The sequence below is a fragment of the Bufo bufo genome, chromosome 6 (assembly GCF_905171765.1).
Source record: "Bufo bufo chromosome 6, aBufBuf1.1, whole genome shotgun sequence".
In the NCBI taxonomy this organism is placed as follows: domain Eukaryota; kingdom Metazoa; phylum Chordata; class Amphibia; order Anura; family Bufonidae; genus Bufo; species Bufo bufo.
Genome location: NC_053394.1, coordinates 101,920,670 through 101,946,765, shown reverse-complemented (window position 1 = coordinate 101,946,765; position 26,096 = coordinate 101,920,670). Strand labels below are relative to the sequence as shown.

At 47.5% G+C, this 26,096-nt stretch overlaps 1 protein-coding gene across 2 annotated transcripts in view; it reads right to left on the bottom strand.

Annotated features, from left to right (window-relative positions):
• The window catches only part of LOC121005861 (Y-box-binding protein 3-like), a 41,677-nt gene extending 20,160 nt beyond the window's left edge, over nt 1-21,517 (bottom strand). Inside the window, exons 1-5 of one of the 2 annotated variants that reach the window (XM_040438657.1) lie at nt 21,284-21,517; nt 20,742-20,805; nt 16,675-16,708; nt 2,579-2,668; nt 2,078-2,200 (exon numbers count right to left, since the gene is read on the bottom strand). In XM_040438657.1, the coding sequence (XP_040294591.1) occupies nt 2,078-2,200; nt 2,579-2,668; nt 16,675-16,708; nt 20,742-20,805; nt 21,284-21,383 (411 nt within the window). In that variant the 5' untranslated portion in view covers nt 21,384-21,517. The remainder of the gene's footprint in view (nt 1-2,077; nt 2,201-2,578; nt 2,669-16,674; nt 16,709-20,741; nt 20,806-21,283) is intronic. The other variant, XM_040438655.1, reaches the window with a different exon arrangement.
• Between the last annotated feature and the right edge of the window lie 4,579 nt (nt 21,518-26,096).

Here is a 26,096-nt window from a genome sequence, read left to right as displayed (position 1 = left end):
AGCTGATCAAAAGTTTAGGACCACACCTCCAAAAAAAAACTAAACCCCCCAAAACAGAAATCCAACTTCCAAACATGAACTCAGTAATGAGTAGCTCCGCCGTTATTGTTTATCACTTCAAAAATTTGTTTCGGCATGCTTGATGCAAGCGTTTCCATGAGGTGAGTGGGAACATTTCTCCAAGTGGTGAAGACGGCTGCACGAAGGCCATCTACTGTCTGGAACTGTTGTCCTTTTTTGTAAACTTCCCTTGCCATCCATCCCCAAAGGTTCTCAATTGGATTTAGATCAGGGGAACACGCAGGATGGGCCAAAAGAGTGATGTTATTCTCCTGGAAGAAGTCCCTTGTCCTGCGGGCATTGTGTACTGTAGCTTTGTCCTGATGAAAAACACAGTCGTTACCACACAGACGAGGGCCCTCAGTCATGAGGAATGCTCTCTGCAACATCTGGACATAGCCAGCGGCCGTTTGACACCCCTGCACTCTCTGAAGCTCCATTGTTCCACTGAAGGAAAAAGCACCCCAGACCATTATGGCGCCCCTCCAATGTGGCGTGTAGAAAACATCTCAGGTGGAATCTGCTTGTCATGCCAGTAACGTTGGAAACCATCAGGACCATCAAGGTAAAAAAAATTCTCATCAGAGAATAAAACTTTCTTCCACCTTTGAATGTCCCATGTTTGGTGCTCTCTTGCAAAGTCCAAACGAGCAGTTCTGTGGCGTTCAAGGAGACGAGGTCTTTGAAGACGTTTTTTCTTTTTGAAGCCCTTCAGTCTCAGATGCCGTCTGATGGTTATGGGGCTGCAGTCAGCACCAGTAAGGGCCTTAATTTGGGTCGAGGATCGTCCAGTGTCTTGACGGACAGCCAATTGGATCCCCGGCTCAGTGCTGATGACATTTTTTTGGGTCTTCCACTTGACTTTTTTGTTCCGTAACCCTCAGGATCATTTAAGAAATTCCAAATGACTGTCTTACTGCGTCCCACCTCAGCAGCGATGGCGCGCTGTGAGAGACCCTGCTTATGCAGTTCAACAACCCGACCACGTTCAAAAAGGAAGAGTTTTTTTGCCTTTGCCATCACAACGTGTGACTACCTGACAGAAAATGACAATGAATCCACATCTTTGCACAGACTTGGCCTTTTAAAGGCATGTGGTACTAAAATTTGGATCAGCTGAAAAACAGCCTGTTTCAGTTTAATCGTTATTTTCAATTAATTGAATGCTCAAAAAATGTTTTGTCTCACTCTCATTTCTTCTTGTTGCATGTTGAAGCTCTACTTGTTAAGATCCAACAATGTAAAATATGATTTTTTGCCATTTTTCAAGTGGTCTTAAACTTTTGATCAGGACTGTAATATAAAAATTCAGAGCCATGTTTACTGGGGAAACCCCATTTAATTACTGGATGTGTTTTTTCATTTAGTTACTACTTATAGTCGGAACCTTTACCATTTTGAATATAGTGATATGCTAACTGTGATAATAGTTATCTTTGCCGCAGTCTTGATTTCAATAGATATTACCTTTCACCTAAAATCACCATTATACAGTAGAAAACTAACATCAGGATCTTTATTACATTCCCCATATTAGAATGCTACCTTCCATATTGCTGTCCATCGCCGATTTTCTCAGAAAAACACTTTTATTCGATATGTTAATTAGCTTCTGAAGGTGCCCATGGGCGGCGTTCATGCGGCCGTTGCCCAGGCCCCTCGTCTATAATGGTAATTTTAGGTGAAAGACTCCCTTTAAGCATTTTCAGTACTAATTTCTGTATAAATATTATAAAATTATTATTTATCATACTGCATTCATGACAGAAGTTTACATGTGCGTATGCTTTCAAGTAGGATATAAAGAAAAGAAAAAAAACACAATGCAACAGCAGAGTGCTGTTGCATTGTGTATTTTTTTTATTTTTTTTGTGTTTCTAGCCATAGCGACGTGCACCTGCGCTTTGGGATGTCCTGACTGACCCCCTTTTTCTTGTAGTTCAAGTAGGATATAGTTACACATACTGTGAAAACAAACAACATTGATAGTCCACAGCTATAGTAAACTATTACATACCTCCCTTGAAGGTCCTCTCCTGCGCCCATAGTACCCACGGCGATATCTACGGCGATCAGCAGCATAACGACTACCTTGGACTGGAGCTCCTTTTGGGCCAGTTACATTAGCTGCTTCAGCACCCTGAAAATATAGGTTTTGAAAGGACAAGTAATTGCATTTCTTTATGAAGCACAAGAAAATGGCACTTAAAGGGGTATTCTGGACAAAAAGATGTGTCACCTATCAATCAGTATTAGATCAGTGGGGGGGGGGGGGTCTGACCACTGGGACCCTAACCAATCACCAGGAAGGGCGCCCTGATCCTCCTTCCCCATCAGCTGCGCAAGGAGATGTGTGAATTCAGCAGAGGTTGAGCCTGCCCACTACTGTTGGAGTGGAGACCAAACCCAGAAATTGGGATAAGATAATAGTGGCATTGTTTTGTAAGACCCCAGATGATGATGTCACATGTCCTGTCAATATGATGCAGTAAGCTAGCCACAATAGCAGGCCCCTTACCTTTTCCCCAGCAACAACATCAAACTCCACCACCTCTCCATCCCCTACACTTCGCAGGTATTTGCGAGGATTATTTTTCTTGATTGCTGTCTGTGAAGCAAAAAAACAAACATTTTAGAAAACTGTATACTAAAAGCAACCTTCCACCTGATGTGTTCAAGGCTGGTGGAAGCCCTTGGTCAAGAAAAATAAAAGTGTCACGGCTTTTGGTTTGCTCTGTGACACTGTTGCCACACTTGCGGTTGCCCGCGGCAACGTGTTGCTGTGAGAGCATGTGGTGGCAGTGTCTCAGCCTTCTGGGTGATTGCCGGGACATGCTGTTGCCGGTGGTAACGTGTGGCTTAGTATGCTTGTGTGTGCACTTCCCCTTTAAGTTGTAGCCTCCCACTGTATGGTGCTGTAAGGGTTAACTCCCTGACTGGGTGTGGTCACTTGACTTTTATCTTCTGTGGTTTCCTGGCTGGAGTCAGTGGTACTTCAGCTGTCATTGGTGCTGGAGCTCTGCTCCAGTCCAGGGTGTTCCATCTGTCTAGTGAGGGCCACCCTTGTGGTCATAGATGTTCAATGTCATCCCGGTGTCTCCTTCCCTTCCTGTCCCTATTTGTATGGAGTGGGTTATGTTCAGGGTGTTTGTATTCTAGTTTGGTGTTACATGTCCGGTGGTGTTTGGTGTCCAGCATGTTTGCTAGACATTTCCCTGTCTCATGTTTATTGCACCTATGGGTGTCCTGGGTTCCTGTGTGGCGTGTGCTGTGTCCTTTAATGTTGCTGTGGACAGCAGCACTTGTGCACGGGTTCCAGTCAGTGTGTCTGTGTCAGGTAGGTGTGTTATTGGTTTCGCTTACCTGCCATCTTTTTATGCTTTATGTGTTCCCCTCTCCTTGCAGCCTGGCCTCAGATAGAGACTCCTGTTCCTCCATGACTGGGATGAACAGGTCGTCTCTTCCCTGCTCCTTGGTGAGGGATTACCAGGGCGACTTAGGGTCTCTAGGAATACTGAGTATGAGTCGTCCTACCATCAGGGTCTGCTCATACGGTGAGGAGTCAGGGAGAGGATTAGGGACGCTGTAGGAGGTGACCTGCTCCCTTATTACTCCTTTTGGCCAGGCTGATCCCCTTTGACACCGCACAGTGGGGGGTTTCCCTTACTCCCCACCGTCGACAGTATGACCACAACCGTGGCCCTCACTGGACAGACTCCAGCACCAACGACAGCTGAAGTACCACTGACTCCAGCCAGGAGACCACAGAAGATAAAAGTCAAGTGACCACACCCAGTCAGGGAGTTAACCCATACAGCACCAGACAGAGAGAGGCTACAACTTAAAGGGGAAGTGCACACACAAGCATACTAAACCACACGTTACCACCGGCAACAGCATGCATGGCAATCATGTCCCGGCAATCACCCAGAAGGCTGAGACACTGCCACCACATGCTCTCACAGCAACACGTTGCCGCGGGCAACTGCAAGTGTGGCAACAGTGTCACAGCGCAAACCAAAAGCCGTGACAAAAAGTGTACATGGTTGACAGGACCAAAAAAACAATCTAATATGGACATGAATTTTAGCACGTGTAATCCTTTGTTAAATGGGTTTTCCAAGACTTTCTAACTGAGGACTTATCCTCTGGATAGGTCATCAGTATCTGATCAGTCACAGGTCGAACTCACAGCGAAAAACAAAGGTTAAGAGCAGCACACAAAAACAGGTTTACCAGAGCTAGGGTTCTGGAATGCAGCAGCTGAGCCAAACGACCCCAGATCCAAGGCGATCAAGATGAACGTGGTAGAAAAATGTGAGCTACAGCAGCATCTCCATAAACTTCTTTATTCAGACTTCCAAGGTGCGGTACAAAAATTGCAACGTTTCGGCTAGATATAGCCTTTGTCAAGCTCGAAATTGCTACGTTTCGGCTAGATATAGCCTTTGTCAAGCTTGACAAAGGCTATATCTAGCCGAAACGTTGCAATTTTTGTACCGCACCTTGGAAGTCTGAATAAAGAAGTTTATGGAGATGCTGCTGTAGCTCACATTTTTCTACCAGGTTGAACTCACAGGTCACCAAGTACAGCGCCGTACATTATATAATGGCTGTTCTTGGTATTGCAGCCCAGCCCCATTCACTTAAAGGGAGTCTGTCACCACAATTTACCCTTATAGAACACTTACATAGTTATCTATAGTTGTGCTATGTAAGTGGTCTATAAGGGCAAATTGTGGTGACAGACTCCCTTTAAATGGAGCTGAGCACCTCCTAAGCCACGTGATCGATGAACATGTCATCACTGGCCAGTTACTGCTGCTATCCTATGTCAGTGATGACCTTTTACTAGAGTGGTGTCTGCTTATGCAGTTCTCAAAGCAAAAAGCATGAAACCATATTGAGATGGATTACTGTTGTGAACTATGGATTCTCTAGCCTTTGGTAAAAGGTGCTTAATTACTACAGTTGGTCGAGCACAAAAGTGCTCAGGTGCTCGAGTAGAACACATCGGGATGCTCGGGTGCTCTACAGAGCACTCGAGCAAAATAGAGGTCAATGGGAGAACCAGAGCATTAAACCAGGCACCCCCTGCTCTGAAGAGGGGAGGGTGTCTGGTTCACAGGAAAAGGTCAGAAATTGATGGAAACACCACTGAAATGGTTCAGGAACAGCATGGGGAGGATGTATGGCTGCATCTTGGACTCCCAGGTCGCTGCTGGGAACGATGTTGTCCGAGTAGTACGCCACTTTTACAGACTGACAATAATATGCACAAAACCAAAGATAAAATTGATTTTAGAGGAAAAATTGTTAGGAAACATTCTTTCCTGTATATTTACTTGTATATAAAGTGCAAGTGCTGCCAAAAATTTCAAGGAAGAGGCACTCCAATACAACCTGTATATCACATAAAGGAGGGCCTCATTCACATTGTGGTACAATTGTTCAGGTAGTGGGACTCCTACACTCATAAAGCCTATGCACTAAGCGAAAGGGCTGCCAAAAATGGAGAGCACCCGACAGTTTAGGGAGGGTGATGAGGGACTGATGGTGCCCCCATCCCCTTCCCGGGTTATGAGAATGGGCCCCCTCCCCCCTGTTTCTTCTCTCCTCTGCCTTAATCCTGCAATCTGTGCCCGTTTGGGCGATGTGGGGTTAAGGGAGTTGGGAGCGGGGGGTGGAAGGATTAAATGTGCGGTGGTGGGGCTATGGAGCAGGAAGGGGAGGAGGCAATGACAAGGTGATATATACTCTCCCCTCTGCTCCTGCCTCTTCCTCTGTATGGTGAGGGCAAGCTGGTAGGCTCTGCTGGCTGCCTGTCCCCCACCTCCGCGACGCGCTCCTGGTGAGATTTAGTGAGGAAGGGGAGGGCTGGCTGCGTTTATTCCTGGGCAGCCTGAGCGCTCCCTCTTCCTCCATCCCTCCTGCGCCCGTGATGCCTGATGCGGTGGGGACGCTGCAGGTGACTTCCCCACTCCCACCCAACCCCTTTGTCATGCCAGCCGAGCGGCAATTGGGGAGGACTCACCGCCCTCCTGCGCGTCTGGGGCACTCTCCGCCTTCCTCTCCAGGCTCTGTAGTGATGCGCAGGCGCGCGGCCTCTGTGCGCCAGCCGGCGGCGGTTTCGCGCCGCCGGGAGATTGCCCCGCCCCTTCCGCTTCCTCCCCTCCCTCCGCTTCAGCCACTGTGTGCCTCAGCTTGGCAGGTGGCGGGAGTGTGTACTATGGGGTCCAGCAATAGTGTTGAGGCGGCAGAGGACCGCCCATTAACCCCTCCGGAGTCTCAGCAGGCACCCCCCCCCTCCACCTCTGCAGGGTGACATATTGCCCCCCCCTGTGGGGTTGGGGCTAGCTCAGGCCGTTCAGCCAATGCCGGTGACTCCCACTTGGCCCCCCCCTTACAACCCTCTCAGCCACTTGCGGCCCCTCCCCCCCGTCCGATCACGCAGGCGCAGGGAGTTGTCCTTGTCCCCCTCCTCGTCAGTGGACAGCAGGAGTAGGAGCCGGCGTGACCTCCGTAGTCGCCATTCGCGGCGGGGGTTCACAGTCGTCTAGGTACAGTCGGCGGTCCAGATCCTCTCGATGGCGCTTCCCGTCGTCCTCGGATGGGTCCTCGGGTGCATCGGAGGAGTCTGTTCGTACACCGCGTTCCAGACGGGGCAGACCAGTTCCGGTTGATGGGTCCAGGGCCTCTAGCCTGGCTACTTCGGCGGTCCACAGGGATGTTGTGCCTGTACCTGCAATGGCGGCGCTGATGCCTTCTTCATCTGGTGAGTACCAATATGCTGGGGCATGGGGGGCGGGTGGATCCAGTGCAGTTCTGGAAGTGTTGCTGAAATCCTTGTTAGACAAATTGCCGTCCTTGTTGCCCCCAGCGGCTCCTGCGTCTACAGCGCCGGAACTGGGGTCTGATCCGCAGGAGGCCTCGTCGTCCTCTGGGAGGGTCCCCCCGGTGTTGGCGAGTGTGCATAGGGATTCCTTTTTTTGCGGGGTTAGTCCCTTAGGTTCTCATTTAGATGAGGCGGTACGGGAAAAAATTTGGTTCAACCAATATGTGGACATTTGGTCTCTGATATCGGTGGACCAACATACGGTAGATAAAGAGAAACGTTTTTTAGATAAGCCGTATGACAGGAGGGGGAAGGTGTCAAAGACTATGAACAATTGGTTACAAGCATTCTCGGTTCTGGGTTGCGTTATGGGTCAGCGGCACCCGAGCGCTGTTCTGAATTATTCATATACTTGGACACCATCTATAGTGCGTATAAGGCTCACGGGGGCAGTGCGTGGTGGAGATATGATGAGGAGTTTAGGAGACGTTTGGCGCTACAGCCAACGCTGGGGTGGGGGGTGAAGGCCACGGATTTATGGCTTCGTCTGATGGTGTCCAAACGACCCCCTTCCTTTCAAGGGGTGGCCGCTGGGACCGGGGCCTCCGCAGCCCAGGGACCAGTGGCCGTTTAAACAACCAGCACGCGCCTGGTCGTCAATGAAGGTTTCTGCAAGTATGCCGGTTTGTGCAAATACAAGCTCGAATGCCTGTCATGTGGGGGCCCTTCGAGGCTAAGTTGCGGAAGGAGGTGTCAGCGGGAAGGATTGCTGGCCCTTTTGTAGCCCCCCCTTTCCCTAACTTGAGGGTTTCTCCATGGGGCGTGGTTCCCAAAAAAGAGACAGGTAAATTCCGCCTCAAACATCATCTATCTCATCCCCGGGGTTCGTCTGTTAACGATGCTATCCTCCATGAGGAGGCATCGGTAACGTATGTCTCGTTTGATAGAGCAGTGACTTTGGTGAGAACAGCGGGTCAGGGTGCCCTTCTGGCCAAATCAGATATAGAGTCGGCATTTAGACTTCTGCCCATTCACCCTGATTGTTTTTATTTGCTGGGGGGTTGTTTCGAGGGCCTTTTTTATTATGACATGTGCTTGCCCATGGGGTGCTCTATTTCGTGCCATTATTTCGAGATGTTCAGCAAATTTTTGGAATGGGTTGTGCGTGTCGAGTCTGGGTTCTCGTCGGTGATTCATTATCTTGACGACTTCCTTTTTGTGGCTCCGCGGGAAGGGGACGGCTGCCGGTTTCTACTGTCTACCTTTCTCAAGTTAATGGCGCGTTTTGGAGTCCCCTTCTCGGCGGAAAAAATGGAGGGTCCGGTGACCTGTCTCTCCTTTTTAGGAATTGAGATTGATACAGTCGCTATGGTCTTTCGTCTCCCTTCGGACAAATTGATTAATCTCATGGGATTGATTGATGTTTTTTTGGTGGTAAGGAAGGTTTCCTTATGGCAACTCCAGGCTCTCTTGGGTTTACTTTGCTTTGCGTGCCGAGTCATGCCCATGGGACGTGTTTTTTCACGGCGCCTCTCTTTGGCTACGCACGGAGTCCGCAATGACTTGATGGTATGGCATTCCTTTTTAGGTTCCTATAACGGTCACACTTGCTTTATTGCTGCGGAGGTTTCAAAATGGCGTTCCTTTTTAGGTTCCTATAACGGTCACACTTGCTTTATTGCTGCGGAGGTTTCAAACTCGGAGCTGGCGTTGTGGTCTGATGCGGCTGGCTCATGTGGTTTTGGCACAATCCTGGTCATGGAGTGGTGCGCATCTTCCTGGCCGGAGGATTGGCATGCCTCGGGGCTCGTTCGGAACCTTACTCTGCTGGAGCTGTTCCCTATAGTGGTAGGTGGCGGTCGGCCTGCTTTGCGCGATATATTCGCCCTGATCTGCTGGTTTGAGTTACTATGTTTGCAGTCATTGCATTATTGACACAAAAAAATAAAAATAAAAAGTGATTAAGGTATTCATGGCAGATCTATGTTTCATTGTTTTTTCTCTTTCAGGGGCTGTTCGTCCGGTGGTGTGGCTGTTGGGCCACTCTTACATATTTTGGGCGGCGCAGAGGGCGGAACGCAGGCCTGGAGGTCGGAGCCTTGGATTCAGGGAAGTAGAGTTTTTTTGGAAGGGTATACGGGGCCTTCGATGGTCACAGCTGTTACCTGAGGTGGTTGATTTGGGTCTCCGGACTGTGGGGTCGGTCATACTGGTGATTCATGCAGGCGGAAATGATCTCTGCGCCCTGCGGCTGACTGAGTTAATGGCGCTTATGCGCTCTGATCTGGAAAGGTTCTTGGCCTTCTTTAGGGAATTGGTGTGGTCGGAGGTGGTTCCCCGAGTGGTGTGGCATAGGGCTCGGGATGGAGAGGCACTGGAGAGGTGCCGGAAAACCTTAAATGCCCGTATTTCACGCTTTGTGAGCTCCCGAGGTGGGGTGACGGTTCGTCACCGACAATTGGAAGGTGACAATAGGGCGTTGATGAGACCGGATGGGGTACACCTGACAGAAATTGGATTGGATATATTTTTGTCTTGTCTCCAAGATGGCATTGAACAAGGCTTCTTTTTGCTGGGTGGTGGTCGGAGTCCCGTATAAAAGTCGGTCGTCCTCCGTGGCGGCAATGTAGAGAACAGGAGCATGGTGGGAACAGATTTGGCGCACGTGCCCTCTGGGGTCCAGGGGTTGGCACACCGCACCGAAGGAGTGGTTGGAGGAGGAGTTTAATTTGACGTTATAATGTTTAGCTGTGGCCGATCATCACCCAGTAAAGCAAGTTAAAGTTAAACGGTGTTTGTGTCCTTTGTTATAGGATAAGTGAATAACGGGGGGCCTGGTGATATTTCTCTTCTCCTAACCCCTGTCCTGAGTACCAGCAGTCTGGAGAGCACCCGACGGTTTAGGGAGGGTGATGAGGGACTGATGGTGCCCCCATCCCCTTCCCGGGTTATGAGAATGGGCCCCCTCCCCCCTGTTTCTTCTCTCCTCTGCCTTAATCCTGCAATCTGTGCCCGTTTGGGCGATGTGGGGTTAAGGGAGTTGGGAGCGGGGGGTGGAAGGGTTAAATGTGCGGTGGTGGGGCTATGGAGCAGGAAGGGGAGGAGGCAATGACAAGGTGATATATACTCCCCCCTCTGCTCCTGCCTCTTCCTCTGTACGGTGAGGGCAAGCTGGTCCCGCCATCCCTCCCTTTATGGTTGTGTTTGTTTGTATTTAGATGGTCATGTTGTTTTTCTTTTGTTTGAGGTTCCGGAGTTGGAGCAGAATTCGAAAGTCACAGCTGGCGGCAATGTAGAGAACAGGAGCATGGTGGGAACAGATTTGGCGCACGTGACCTCTGGGGTTCAGGGGTTGGCACACCGCACTGAAGGAGTGGTTGGAGGAGGAGTTTAATTTGACGTTATAATGTTTAGCTGTGGCCGATCATCACCCAGTAAAGCAAGTTAAAGTTAAACGGTGTTCGTGTCCTTTGTTATAGGATAAGTGAATAACGGGGGGCCTTGTGGTATTTCTCTTATCCTAACCCCTGTCCTGAGTACCAGCAGTCTTACAAGGAACCGGCACTACAATACACACTTAATTACACATAAAGGAGGGCATCCTACACACCCTTGAAAAATTATGATTGATGGCCTGCTGGTGACCCTCAAAAACTATTAGGGGTGAGGGCCTGCTGCTGATGTGACTACCTAAAACATTAGGGGCGAGGGCCTGTTGCTGAGCTGACCATCTAAAACATTAGGGGTGAGGACCTGCTGCTGATCTGACCATCTTAAACATTAGGGGCGAGTGCCTGCTCTTGATCTGACCATCTAAAACTTTAGGGGCGAGGGCCTGCTACTGATATGACCATCTAAAACATTAGGCATGAGGGTCTGCTGCTGAGCTGACCATCTAAAACATTAGGGGTGAGGGTCTGCTGCTAAGCTGACCTTTAAAAACATTAGGGTCGAGTGCCTGCTGCTGATCTGACCATCTAAAACATTAGGGACGAGGGCCTGTGGTGACCCTCAAAAACATTATGAACAAGGGCCTGCTGGTGACCCTCTAAAACATTATGGGCGAGGGCCTGCTGGTGACCCTCTAAAACATTATGGGTGAGGGCCTGTTGGTGACCCTCTTAAACATTATGGGTGAGGGCCTGCTGCTGAGCTGACCCTCTAAAACATTAGGAACGAGGGCCTGCTGGTGACCCTCAAAAAAATTATCGGCAAGGGCCTACTGGTGACCCTCTAAAACATTATTGGTGAGGACCTGCTGCTGAGCTGGCCTTCTAAAACATGGGAATACAGTGTATTCAACACACCATAAAAACCTAATTTAGAGTGCCTTTATGTTCAGCCGCTTTCCTCTGGTGGAGTAGAGAAGTCAGGGGCAATCCAGGCCTTGTTCATTTTTATAAGAGTCAACTGGTCAGCATTTTTAGTTGACAGGCAGATGCGCTTATCAGTTATGTCCCCAGCAGCACTAAATACACGCTCTGACAAAACGCTCCAAGGCGTAGAGTGCTAATTCGTGACACAAGTACAGCTTGGACCCCCAATAGTTGTAAGGCACAGAGGCATCACTGAGGACGCTGACACTGTCTGCTACGTACTCCTTCACCATCTTCCAAAATGTTTCCCTCCTTGTGACACTAGGCCGTGCATCAGGTTGAGGGTGCTGGCGAGGTGTCATAAAACTGTCCCAGGCCTTGGAGAGTGTTGCCCTGCCTCTGTTGGAACTGCTGTGTGTTCCCCTCGTTTCCCCTCCTCGGTTGGCCAAGGAACTACATACTCTGCAGCCAGCGTTGTCAGCTGGACATTTTTTAAGCAATTTTTCCACAAGGACCTTCTGGTATTGCACCATTTTGTTCGTCCTCTCCACCACAGGAATGAGAGATGAGAAGTTCTCTTTGTAGCGGGGGTCGAGAAGGGTGAACAACCAGTAATCGGTGTTAGCCAAAATGCGTACAACGCGAGGGTCACGGGAAAGGCAGCATAATATAAAGTCAGCCATGTGTGCCAGAGTCCCAACAGACAAGACTTTGCTGTCCTCATCAGGAGGATGACTCTCAATCTCCTCATCCTCTTCCTCCTCCTCCTCCTCTTCTGCCCATCCACGCTAAACAGATGGAATAAGACTTCCATGGGTACTACCCTCTGTAGCGGAGGCAACAGTCTCCTGCTCCTCCTCCTCCTCATCATCCAGTTCGTGCTGAGAACTGAGGGTGGTTTGCGTCCGCTTTGATTGTGAGCAGCGAGCGTTTGAGTAGACACAGAAGTGGGATTGTTACGTTGATAATAGCGTTATCGCCGTTCACCATCTGTGTTGATTCCTCAAAGTTGTGTAAAACCTCACAGAGGTCAGACATCAATGCCCACTCGTCGCTTGTGAAGAGCGGAAGCTGACTGGAAAGGCGACGACCATGTTGCAGCTGGTATTCCACTACTGCCCTCTGCTGCTCACAAATCCTGGCTAACATGTGGAACGTCGAGTTCCAGCGCATGCTCATGTCGCACAACAGTCGGTGAGCTGGCAATTGCAAGCGCTGCTGCAGCGTTGCCAGACCGGCGGAAGCTGTCGATGACTTGCGGAAATGGGCACACACGCGGCGTACCTTCACCAGTAGCTCAGGCAAATTGGGGTAGGTTTTGAGAAACCGCTGTACCACTAGGTTGAAAAAGTGAGCTAGGCATGGTATGTGTGTGAGCTTGCCGAGCTCCAAAGCCGCCACCAAATTACGGCCATTATCAGACACAATCATGCCTGGTTCTAGGTTGAGTGGCGAGAGCCACAGCTCAGTCTGGTCTCTTATACCCTGCCACAGCTCTGCGGCGGTGTGCTGTTTGTCACCTAAGCAGATCAGTTTAGGCACGGCCTGTTGCTGCTTCCCCACTGCAGTGCTGCACTGTTTCCAGCTACTGACTGATGTCTGACTGGTGCTGCAAGATGATAATTCAGAGGTGGAAGTGGAGGAGGCGGTGGTGGAGGAGAAGGGTGCTGCAGCCACTAATGTAGATGGTGGCGGAAACCCTGATGGAAATAGGGCCCGCAATCCTTGGCATCAGTAGCACATGTGCCACCCCAGGGTACGACTCGCTCCCAGCCTCCACAAAGTTCACCCAGTGTGTCGTCAGGGAAATGTAGCGTCCCTGGCCAAAAGCACTTGTCCATGTGTCAGTTGTTAAGTGGACCTTCCCAATAACTGCGTTGGTCAGGGCACGGGTGATGTTACGGGACACATGCTGGTGTAAGGCTAGGACTGCACACCATGAAAAATATTGGCAGCTGGCGACAGAGTAACGTGGGAAAGCCACAGCCATCAGGCTGCGGAAAGCCTTAGTGTTCAGAAGCCTAAATGGCAACATTTCCAGGGCCAGCAATTTGGAAAGGTGCTTAGTGCTATGGCCTGTGGGTGGATGGCTGGGTATTTGCTCTTTCGTTCAAAGGCCTGGGGTATAGACATCTGTATGCTGCGCTGGGACACAGAAGTGTATGTGGTCGCTGATGGTGCTTGCAAAAGTCCAGGTGCATGGGAGGCATCCGGGCCTGCGTCTTGGACAGGGCATTGGCGAGCACATAACACAGGGGAAGAGGAGGTAGTGGTGTGAACCACAGACACTGATTGTGGACCCAGGCGTTCAGCCACCTAGTAGGGTGCTTTGATGCCATGTGGCGGATCATGCTGGTGGTGGTGAGGTTGCTAGTGTTTACGCCCCTGCTCATTTTGGTGCGGCACAGGTTGCAATTGCCTATTCTTTATCGTCCGCACTTTCCTCAAAAAAGCGCCAGACTGCGGAACACCTAGCCCTTGGCAAGGGAGATTGCCGCAAGGGGGTGCTCCAGGCAACAGTTGCGGACCTGTTTGGTGTGGCCCGCCTTCTCCCTTTTGACACCCCACTGCCTCTTCCAGCCTGTTGCGGTGCAGCGGATCCCTCCCCCTCTGTACTGCTGTCCTCGCTCGGCTTGCCACCTTCCCAGGTTGGGTCAGTGTCTTCCTCGTCCACCATCTCCTCTTCACCTTCCTCATTCTGCTCATCCTCCTGAATTGTTGACCTAACAACAACCTCAGTTATTGACAACTGTGTCTCATCCTTATCATGAACCTCTTGAGACACTAATTGCGGTCGACTTATTGGCAACTGTGTCTCATCATCATCCACCTTGTGAAACACTAATTGCCATTCCCCACCGTCATCTTCTTGTGACTGTGGATGCTCAAGAGTTTGGAAATCAGGGCACAATAGCTCCTCATGTCCCTCTTCAAGCGGGCTTGTCGAGAGGCCCAAATCAAGGAATGGCGATGAAAAGAGCTCCTCGGAATATCCGAGTGTGGGATCACTTGTTTCCAAGACTCTCCATGGTGGGAAGGAGTATCAGGGTGATGATTGTGTTGACCAGACTCTTGGCTACTGAGACTGGACTTTGTGGAAGACAGGGTGGTGCTTAACCGACTGGAAGCATCATCTGCTGCAATCCAACCAACCACCTCATCGCACTGGTCCTTATACAGGAGGTATAGCGCAAGTAATTGAGCTGTCACCAACGGCTAATAAAAAGTTAGACTGAATAAATGTCACTGATATTTAGGATGCGCAAACGTTATACAAGAGGTATAGCGCAAGTAATGTCGCTGCCACGAGCGGCTAATAAAATATTACACTGAATTAATGTCACTGATATTTGGAATGCGCTAACATTATACAGGAGGTATAGCGCAAGTAATGCCGCTGTCGCCAGCGGCTAATAAAAAGTTACACTGAATTAATGTCACAGATATTTAGGATGCGCAAACTTTATACAGAAGATGTAGCTCTGGTAATGTCACTGTCACGAGCGGCCAAACAATTGCGCCGAATGTCATAGATATTTAGGCTGCGCAAATTTAAAATAAAAGATGTAGCAGAGGTTGTGTCACTATAAGAAGTGGCACTAACAATTGCACACAATTTAGTGCAGGTTGCGCTAATAATATATATTGCAGCCAGATACATTGTTCTTAAAAGGACTTTTGGGTCTCTAACAATTCCACGCAATTTAGCGCAGGTTGCACTAATAATTATATTGCTGCCAGATACAACAATAGTCCTTAAAAGGACTTTTGGGTCTCTAACAAGTTTTTTCACTAAAATATTACTATTTCACTCCCTACACTATCTGTCCCTTCTAAGCTCTCCCTAACTAAGACTGAGCCAAACACATATATAGCACCCGATGACGCGTTCCGGCCAGCCAATCCAGCCAGCCAGTATCTCTGCGCATGTTTATTGGGGGGAGGAGACTCGAGCATCGCCGAACACCACGATGTGCCGAGCATCTCGCTGCTCGAGTAAAATTAGTGTTCAGCAGAGCAGGCTCACCCAACACTATTAATTACCACTTCTGCTAGCTAGCTGGATAGCTAGAGTGGCTGGAAGGCACCTTAGTACACTAGGTGGTGGAGGCCCCCTGGACAATCGTCTTCTGTATTATCCAAACCTGATAACCCCTGCATAGCATATGTACAATGTAGTCTTGACAACTCATCTTTCTTGCAAAGTGTACAAACTATACAGACAAGTGGTTTAAAATGAGTGTTATTACCAGGACAAGCTCATCTTGTAATTCAGACCATAAAGTTCATCTCCTCAGCACTTTTGCTGTGCTGGAGAGTATGTGAAGGGAACAGGTGCCTGCTACATGGGACATCAGCAGTAACAGGCTCAGTGCCATCAAATGGAATGGAACACTACATGAAACTTGGAGCCCCTCCAGTAACGCTGACTGCTTATCACCAAATTAGGCAAAGCGTGCTTTCAAACAAATAAATGGCATTGTTATTCCGCTTGTCCTACTATATTGTTTTTTTAACATTTCCATCTCTTGCTGTGATGCTATTCAGACATGCCAGTCCATTGACTTCTCCAATTGACCCTTCATCCCTCTCAGTGTCAATGACTTTCTCGAGTTACAGCCAGACAGACCTGACAGTAGATGGGTATTTTATTTTAACTAATCAGCACTAACACCTCATAAGATGGGATGAAGTCATTAACAAATCAATCATTGCCCTAACCATAAAACATTCTGAGGATCTGTAGATAAAGACACAAATAAATCCAGACGAATAAAAGATTTCAAATAATAAGAAAAGACAAATGTATTTTGATAGGGGTTGTCCAGGAGTTTACTAATGATGGCTTACACTTAGAATAGGCCATCAATATCTGATCAGCAGGGGTCTGACACCCTGCACCCCTAAAATCAGCTGTTTCAGGGTATCTTTAGCACCAGAAATTGGCAATGTGTAATGGAGGGAACTTCAGTGTTGACCCTATTCAGTTCAATAGGAGCAGTTGTAGAAGTAGTAACCAGCTTCATCCAATACACAGTGGACAGAGCTGTGTAGTTCTGGTGCAAACCTCCGGAGCCTGATCTACTGCAGAACAGTTGAATAACAGGGGTGCGGAGTATCAGAACCCCCGAGAACCAGATATTGATGGCCTATTCCGAGGATAGACCATCAAGAGTAAAATCCTGGACAGCCCCTTTAAGGGGAAACAAATAGCATGTACTGTTTTCCAGTTAATTGGTGGAATTCATTATAGATTCCATAGACCAGGCATGGCCAACCTGCGGCTCTCCAGCGGTTGTAAAACTACAACTCCCACAATGCCCTGCTGTAAGCTGATAGTTGCTGGCAGTCTGGAAATGATGGGAGTTGTAGTTTTGCAACAGCTGGAGAGCCTCAGGTTGGCCATCCCTGCCATAGACCATCCATAGTCCAACTCTCACAATGGATTGTACTACATCTCACCTGGTGGACAAAGACATCTTCTTTGGTGTCATTTCTAGGAAGATAATAAATAGAAAGAAAAACTATTACTTACAAATCTTAGCTCTATGCACTTTTATTCTTGAGAAATATGACCCTGGAGAGTTGCATCAGCTCAATTTGGTGACTTCTGGATTGATGATGGAAGCCTGGGCAGTGCAATTGTAACACCCCAGAGTGGCATTACCACTCTAAGCCCTGCTTCTATCTGTGTATGCTAATATCATGTCATCTATGCATTTATTTCAGGTCCTGTACACTGTGCATTTTTAATGTTTTACAACTGTTATGTTCAAATGTAATATGCCTGGTTCACCAGCAGGTGGCAGCAAATACGGCAGAGCTACAATTAGGTTGAATGGAGCTTTCCATTTCATTCTAACCCCCCTCTGTGGAGTCCCACTTCCTGCAGGAAGGGTGGGGATCAGTTTTAGTTAGTCTAGTTTACCCCCTGCTAGGGGAAGGAGGGTGTGATGGGCACGTCTCTGCTAGACGTGCCCAGGCCAAGCCAAGCCAGCCAGAGCACCTTCAGCTCTGCTGGATGTGGAGGCCACAGCTTAGAGCCTCAGGAGCCAGGAGGAGAGTTCCCTGGCGTAATTAAGAGACAGACTACAAAGAGAGAAGTTGTATTATAAAGAAGAAGCAGAGTCATACAGTCAGCCTGTCAGTACAGCAGAGCCAGAGAGCAACAGATGTAGCAGAGACGAGTTTGCATGCCAGAGTTTTAATGCCAAAGCCTGCTGGGACCAAGACAAAGTTTGAAGATTGTGTCTGAGGAAAGTTTATCAAAGTAATCTGCTATTCAAACCGCATCACAAGGTCTGGACTCAAGTTATTCTTTTATCCCTCAATTATTCACCCCTATTTGTCTGCTTCGGAGCCAACGCCTGGGGTCCAACTGTATCCAGGTAGGAGCACAGTGACACTCACTTACACTAGAAGGGACATTTTAGGCCACCCTATACCACTCGGCCATTCCTACACCTGGATACCGCCACAATTACAAAAGGGGCCCTGGGAATTGAGGCTTCGTTGCACAAGTAAAGGAATTTATTTATTACTCACTTATATAGCGCTGACATATTCCACAGCGCTTCAAAGACATTATCATCACTTGCTGTCCCTAATGGAGCTCACAATCTTAGGCTAGTTTCACACTAGAGCAACAGCCTGCTGGAGCTCTCTGGATCGGGCATTGCCGGAAGCTGCCTGAATGCCTGTCGGCCCCTTTAACTATAATGGGGACTGGCGGAGATCCGGCTGCAACCCGGCAAATATGCAGACTATTGGCCAAATGCTGCAGCATTTGTCCAGCCAATATTCTCCATATTGGCCATACAGTTAGAAAATAAGTTAAACCGTAATACAAAACCAGTATAACTTTTCCAAAACAAGTTTTTGTCTGCTAAATAGAAGGAGGGTAACTCTCACACCTGGCCGTACTCCACCAAGAGCCCTCCTTTAACTAACCCCCCATACACTCCCGTTCAGTCAACTACGCTACAGGACTGGAACTACAAAGCCATATTACAAGCCTCAGGGCAGCCAATCTCCCGCTATACATGGATGAATAGTCCCATTCAGCCCCTTATAGACCCAGTTCTAGCCTCCCCAGAGTTGTGGCTTCCCATACCCCAAACCATGTTGGCTCAGCTCTCACAGCAACCCATGCAGTCTTCTCAGAGCTGACTCCTCCCAGGACTGACCACATGTTCAATGCGCATTGCTTCAACAACAGCCTGCACATAACTCAGCAAGCTGTCCCTTCCCATGGCAGACATCAAGCTCAACCTACTTCTTGTGGACCAGTGCAAATGCTGGCACCTCCTCCAGTTAGCTAACAGCCAAGAACCTAGCATTCTTATTGTCAGCTACCGTGACAAGACTGAGCACCGTAGTCAGTCCAAGCAACCCAGGACCTCAAAGTTCACAAACAGTCCAGGGCACATCATTAGAACAAAAAATACATATATACATTACATTTACATATTATGGGCAAGCCAAACACAGACAGAACAACGAGAATAATAAAGCAGTTTGTTTTATAATAAAGCATATAAAGGCAAATTTATCTAGCCCTGCATTCCACAATTCTGGCTTCAAAAAGTCGCTAAATAGGTAACACGTTGAATTTTTATAACACTTACTCCAGTTAGTGTGGTTAGCTATGTTACTGAGGGACATTTATTAAGCACCATAATTTGTGACTTTTTAGGCTTCTCACCACTTTGCTGAAGTGGCAAGAAAAGTGGCCAGGCTTAGCTGAAGAGCTTCACATGTGTAGTGTACGGGGACTGTAATACCCGTCACTACCAAAGTGTCACTTGGTGTGCTGTCGTCCCTCCTTAGTTATGGAGAAGTTGGTATATGTCCGTTTTATAAAATGTCATGTAATGTATGTATTTTCCTGTTACTGAAACTTGCATGTACAGGCCTGCTAGGGGTGTCATTCCAGCTTCTAGTCAATAGAGGGAGCTAGGGAGCCCTAGTTTATATAAGGCCCAGTCAGGGAAGTGCAAGGCAGACAGAGTCTAGTGTCTGTAATCTACAGTTGGAGATTAGACAATGTCTGAGACAAGTCCAGGCCTGAAGCCTGCTGTCCAGGAGAAGATTCCCTCCTGAATTCCCATATGCAGAAACAGGAATATGTTAGCTCAAGAGCCTGAGGAAGTTTCCAGAAGCTGAGAGAGACAGAGGCAAAGATCAGGAAAGCAAGAGGTACTAAGAAAGACAGAGGAGGTACTGATTAAAGCTATAGCCAAGGATATAAAGCCAGAACTAGGTTAATGGGCCTTGGTGAAGATATGCTATATTCCAGGATCAGACAGAATTAGAGTGCAAGCTCCTGTACTGCAAGTCCTGTGTTCAACACTCTGTAATCACCTTGCTGTAACTGAATTGCCTGCATCGACCGAATTGCAAAATCGACTGTATGCCAAGGAACTGCGATTCCAATATTGTCTCTGCTTGAAAACTACTAAAGTTGGAGTTCTGTTTTAATACTACGTTTCCTCAATTTATTCCTGCATCCGCAAACGGCGTGCCACCGTTTAATTGGCACTGGCGTCACAAACAATTTCTATCATCACCTGCCTATGCAGAGAGTCAGCCGTCTCAGGTTAGTGTCATTGCACTACTACACCCAGAAACTCTATTACACACAACTTGAGTACGCTGCACATGGCCCACCGGAACCTGACGTAAGTTATAGCTGTAGTCTGCACCAGACCCCGGCTGGCGTAGACTTCAGCTTCTGGCGCACAGCAGAGATGCACCTAATTTATTATTTATCGTACACCAGTGCAGCTAGATCAAAACCAGTGTGTGTGGGTATGCCAGTCTTGATAAATGTTCCTCAATGAGTTTCACTCCAGATTCATCAACTGAGACTTTTTAAAATTTTGTAAAAAAAAAAGTCTCCAATTCATTCAAGGAGAGGGATGACGTAGGAAAACTGGAGTATCTTTCCTAGACAAAAGAGTTCGATTTAACAATGCATCAAATTTATAACATAACATCATTTCATAAATTTGGTGAAAAGTACGCCAACACGGACAACCTGCAAATATTACCCTCATGATAAATTCGCCTCCACAATCTTTACTCCTACAAGCATGGTAGTCACAACAGTTTCAGTCCTCATGGGAGTTTTACAGAGGCTCTGTATAGGTACACCATGTGCTAACATATGGTGATCCATGCTGTATCGAATGAACATATCACTTTTGGGCGGCCATGGCCAACCTGCAGCTCTCCAGCTGTTGTAAAACTACAGCTCCCACCATGCCCTGCTTTAGGCTGATAGCTGAAGGTAGTCTGGGCATGCTGGGAGTTGTAGTTTTGCAAGAGCTGGAGAGCCTCAGGTTGGCCATCCCTGCTTTAGGGAATCAGACAGATATATACCTATGCATGTCTCACTATGAATTTTTAAGCGTACAGAGGTACAGGACAACAGAAGTCAATGGGTGTAGTATGCTCCCATGTGTATGAGGCCTTAATATGTATATTAAACCAAAATATCATAAGTATTTCTCTGATTGAAAACTTACCGATTTATGAATCCATAGCCATTTCTTACATTGAACCATTTCACAGTCCCCTGAACTTTAGTTGCTGAAAAAAATGTATCATTAATGATAATAGTGATCATCAGCAGCAGAAGAATAGAATTTGCATAACTGTAATAAACTTCCATTATAAGCTCGGTCTGTCATGTTTCATATGTGCACAGCTACAATATTAGTACATTTTAAGGGTTTTCAGCATTGGGTTTCCTAAGTGTTCCATTTCTATATTTTATAGAAAATAATGCATATGTGTTTAAACTGATAAGATTATGTAAGACTGGTGGTAATATTAGAGAAGGTCTTCACTTCTCATGCATAACTATGCTATGCCACATTTGGAATATTATAAGGGAGTAAATGAACAGATGTGATTCATCCAGACCAGAAATAGACCATGACAGGAACATTAGGAAACTACTTAACAAAAATGAGAGACCTGAAGAATCCTAATGTGCTGTAGCGCAATGAGAGTTCATGAGAGTACTATTGGATTGCTAGATACTGTCTGAGTTCACAATACTCACCCAACACTTTCCTCTCCGCTTCACCTGTAATAGGAGGGGTCACATTTGGTTGAGTCCCAGGAGTTTTGGGCTTTGGTTCTTCAGCTGTTCCTTCGCTCATGGTCGTGATTACTTGTCTTCTTGTGTTCCCTGCTGAAAGGTTTTGGGAAGGAGAGGCAGGGAGGATTGCAGATGGTATTTCGAGGGATCTCTTTCCTCGATCGGTCTTGTTCTCGTTCTGTCACTGATCTTACTGCCCTAAATATGGCCCTTCAGTGTCTTTTATATGGTGGGGAATGTCCACTCCTACTCATCTATTATTTCTTAAAGGGACATACCGCCTGATTACTCATCTGCAATATGACTAGAATGATTTATGTTAGTAGAATGGTGTCCTATGTTGCACTTGCCATTACGTAGTGGATCAGAAGAAAGAAAAGTAAGCTAGCAGTCACTTGCTCTTTTGAATCATAACTATTGACTTTAAGGGGATTTCTGGTTTTGAGCAAATAAAACTGTTACACTTACTTCACCCGGCAGCGTGCCTCCCGCTGCCTTCTTCCTGGCAGCTTTAGTGGTAATGTCTGCTTTGTCTCTCCATGCAGGCTGCCCATAGGGCGCACTCTATCTCTCCAACCCTGCCCATAGAGAGCGCACACTGCCTCTGTCTCTTAAAGGGACAGCACTTGCACACCCCAATCTTCACCAGCCAATAGCTAGCAACACTGGAGTACTTTAGAGCCTTTCCCATGTGAAAGGAGACCTGAGCAATAGGTTCCTTAGCTTGCCAAGTTCTTGCAAAGGTGTCCTGTATTCTGTTTTCTCCCCATGTAATGACTCTTTGCCTGTTTAATGGATTCCAATCCTCCACCGCCTGACCTTCGTATTGACCCCTCTCTGCTTGCCCTGACCTCAGACTCTTTACCATATTGCTTTTACTGTCCTTATTTTGGACTGTTCTAGACTACGATTTTTGCCTGGCACCTCTGTGCTCTGCATTGGCATCTCTGACACCTATGGGTTAGCTGTCAATCACACAACTCCAGGAGGTAGTGGCCTGGTGGTTCCCCTGCAGCAAAGTCCCAATCCCTGTACAGGGGTTAAAGTGTGAATAACAGGGGACTGCCAGGATAATGCCCTTAGGTTTAGCTTAAAGAGAAATCTGTTGGTTGACACAGTGGTTCCACATTCACAGTCTGTAACAAAAAATGAATAAATAAAGTTCTTCAGACTTCTTGCTGTAAAAAGCTGCTTATAGGACTTTGTGACTCTTTGGGCTAATTTGCACAAAATTTAGCATTTACATACTACTCACTCAAGTTTTGATAAAAATCAGTGTGAAGGTGGGAGGGTGTCTCCTACTGCTGGGACCCCCACCATTCATGAGAATGGGGGCCCAGTACCAATCAGGGCCCCAAAATGAACAGAGTGGCAGGTTAAGCATGTGCACTGGTGCTTGATTTACCTCCATAAGACTGCCAAAGATAGCAGAATACAAGTAATAATTAAAATTTTTACTTATACAGCGCCAACCTATTCTGACTCCAGCACTTTACAATTAGAGGGTTCATGTACAGAGTCCTAAATTATATAGTAACAAACAAGTCAACAATTAAAACAACAAGCGAGTGAGGGCCCGCCTCGCAAGGGCTTACAATCTATACAAATGCTTGGCTATTTCCGGCAGGTCGCATACAGATGAATAGAGTGGCATTGCATATGCTTTAACCTGCCATTTATTTCGGTTCCCCTGTTTGGTACTGTGCCTCTATTTTTGAGACTGGTGATGGTTCCAGCTGTAGAACCCCAACTTATCTCATAGTTATTAGTGATGAGCGAATTTGGAGAATTAGAGATTATTGTAATGAATGCGAAAAATTTGAATGTAAAAATTGCGTAATGCGAATTCGTAACGCGAAATACAGGAGTGAGTCACTTTGGCTACATTTTTCAAGCTGCTAGAAGTTTCATGAGTTTCTCCTGAGACTGGAGAAAATGGTTGCCACGGCAGAACATTACAATAGCTTTATATGCAGATAGAGTCAAGTGCTCCAATATATTTGCGATTGCGCTAATTGACAGTGATTAGAATATTTTATTTTTTGCTAGGGGAAGGAGGGTGTGCTGGCACGTATCTGTTCAACGTGCCCAGGCTAATCAAGCCAGCCAGGGCACCTTCAGCTCTGCTGTATGTGACGGCCACAGCTTAGAGCCTCAGAAGCCAGGAGGAGAGTTCCCTGGCATAATTAAGAGACAGACTACAAAGAGAGAAGTTGCAGCATAAAAGCAGAAGCAGGAGTCATACAGTCAGCCTGTCAGTACAGCAGAGCCAGAGAGCAACAGATGTAGCAGACGCGAGTTTGCCTGCCAAAGTTTGAAGATTGTGTCTGATGAAAGTTTATCAAAGTTAAAGCTGCTATCAACTGCATCACAAGGTCTGGACTCAAGTTATTCTTTTGTCCCTCAATTATTCACCCCTATTTGTCTGCTTTGGAGCCAAAGCCTGGGGTCCAACCGTATCCAGGTAGGAGCACCATGACATTCACTTATAACAACATAAAGGGGACATTTTAGGCCACCCTATTCCACTTGGCCATTTCTACACCTGGGTACCTCCACCATTACAAAAGGGGCCCTGGGAATTAGTGTCTAGAGATTTCGCGAACATAAAATTTTGCGAATTACGCAAAATGTTTGCGAACAGGCAAACCGGGGCGAACAGCCATTGACTTCAATAGGCAGGCGAATTTTAAGCCCACAGGGACTCTTTCTGGCCACAATAGTGATGGAAAAGTTGTTTCAAGGGGACTAACACCTGGACTGTGGCATGCCGGAGGGGATCCATGGCAAAACTCCCATGGAAAATTACGTAGTTGACGCAGAGTCGGGTTTTAATCCATAAAGGGCATAAATCACCTAACATTGCTAAATTGTTTGGATACCATGCTTTAAAACATCCAGTGTGTGACAGACCAAACTCCCCGTTTAACGCACCGCAAACAACCGCAAACAGTTGTCAATAGTTGACACACTCATGACATAAATTTTATTCCTCTATGTGTCAATCTTGGTGTAATGATGACTGTGCTCGTGCGCACGTTCGGGAGATTGCAGGCTGGGCGGTTTTTCAAGGCCTATGGTCGTGCTGAGGTAGTTCAGTGACAGTAAGTGACCCAGAAAACAATGATTCTGCAGTGGTGGGCCATTGTTGCCTAGTAGGCTTTAATGATCACTTTAGATGATCACAAAGAAAATTTATGTTTTTTATATGAAAAATTGTCCAGCCAATCGCTTTTGGCCTGTTCACAATGAAGCAACGACCTTATCATCTGGGGTGTGCCAACATTGCCAACACACTCATAGAGGTGATCGCTTCATTGTGATACGCAAGCCCCTTCACCACAACAAGGTAACGATCAGGAAGGGGAATTGACACATGTATGTGACTTTTTTTTTGTTTGTTTTTGCAGCCACAGTGCAGCACCAGAGCCAGAAAAATTAGGCATGTACACATGCCCTGAAAAATTTGGTATTGTTGTTTGAGGTTTCCAGGCAGAAAGTGTACTAAAACATTGCGGCTTGAACCCTAGTTGGTGCGGAGAAGTCACTCAAGTCCTTTCGGCATGCAGAGATTAAATACAGCAGCGTGGGGACCATTTTTAGCCCAAGGAATCTCATAAGGCCTTTTTTAGTCAAATGCATCCCCCACTGTCAGTCCCTTTGGGATCCATGCCTCATTCCTCTTAATAAAGGTGAGGTAATCTAAAACTTTTTTGACCTAGGCGACTTCTCTTCTCAGTGACAATACCTCCTGATGCCGCTGAAGGTCCTTTCTGACAGGACACTTGAAGCGGGGCAGGCCAGAAGTTCTATCGCAATATGGGATAGCTCAGGCCACAGGTCAAGCCTGCACACACCAGTAGTCAAGGGGTTCATCGCTCCTCAGAGTGTCGATATCTGCAATTAGGCGAGGTAGTCTGCTACCTGTCGGTCGAGTCATTCTCTGAGGGTGGGACCCCGAAGTGCTGTGGGCGATGCGTAGGACTTAAAAAGCTCTGCATGTCCTCCATCAACACCACGTCTGTAAAGCGTCCTGTCCTTGCCGGCGTGGTCGTGGTAGCAGGGAGGATACTTTCACCTCTCCCCTGTTGATTCCTGTTGTGCTGTGACATCACCCTTATACTCTGTGTAAATCATACTTTTTAACTTGTTTTGGAACTGCTGCATCATTTCCGACTTCCGGTAATTCGGTAACATTTCAGGCACTTTCTGCTTATACCGGGGGTCTAGTAGCGTGGCCACCCAGTACAGGTCGTTCTCCTTCAGCCTTTTTATACGAGGGTCCCTCAACAGGCATGACAGCATAAAAGACCCCATTTGCACAAGGTTTGATGCCGAGCTACTCATGTCCCGTTCCTCGTTCCTCACTAATCTCATTGAAGGTCTGTTCTTTCCCCCAGCCACGTACAACACCACGGGTCCCAGATAGGTGACAACGAGCACCCTGGGATGCTGCTGTGGTTGGTCTTCCTCCTCCTCAAAGCCACATTCCTCCTCTGACTCCTCTTCCTCAGACTCCTCTTCCAGAGTTTTGCCGCAGGTCCAGCAAACGATGATGATAAGGCTGTTTCTGGTGGTGATGGTGACCACAACTCTTCCTCTTCACGCTCATCTACGGCCTGATCCAGCACTCTTCGCAGAGCACGCACCAGGAAGAAAACAAATGGGATGAGGTTGCTGATGGTGCCTTTGGTGCGACTGACTAGGTTTGTCACCTCCTCAAAAGGACGCATGAGCCTACAGGCATTGCGCATGAGTGTCCAGTAACGTGGCA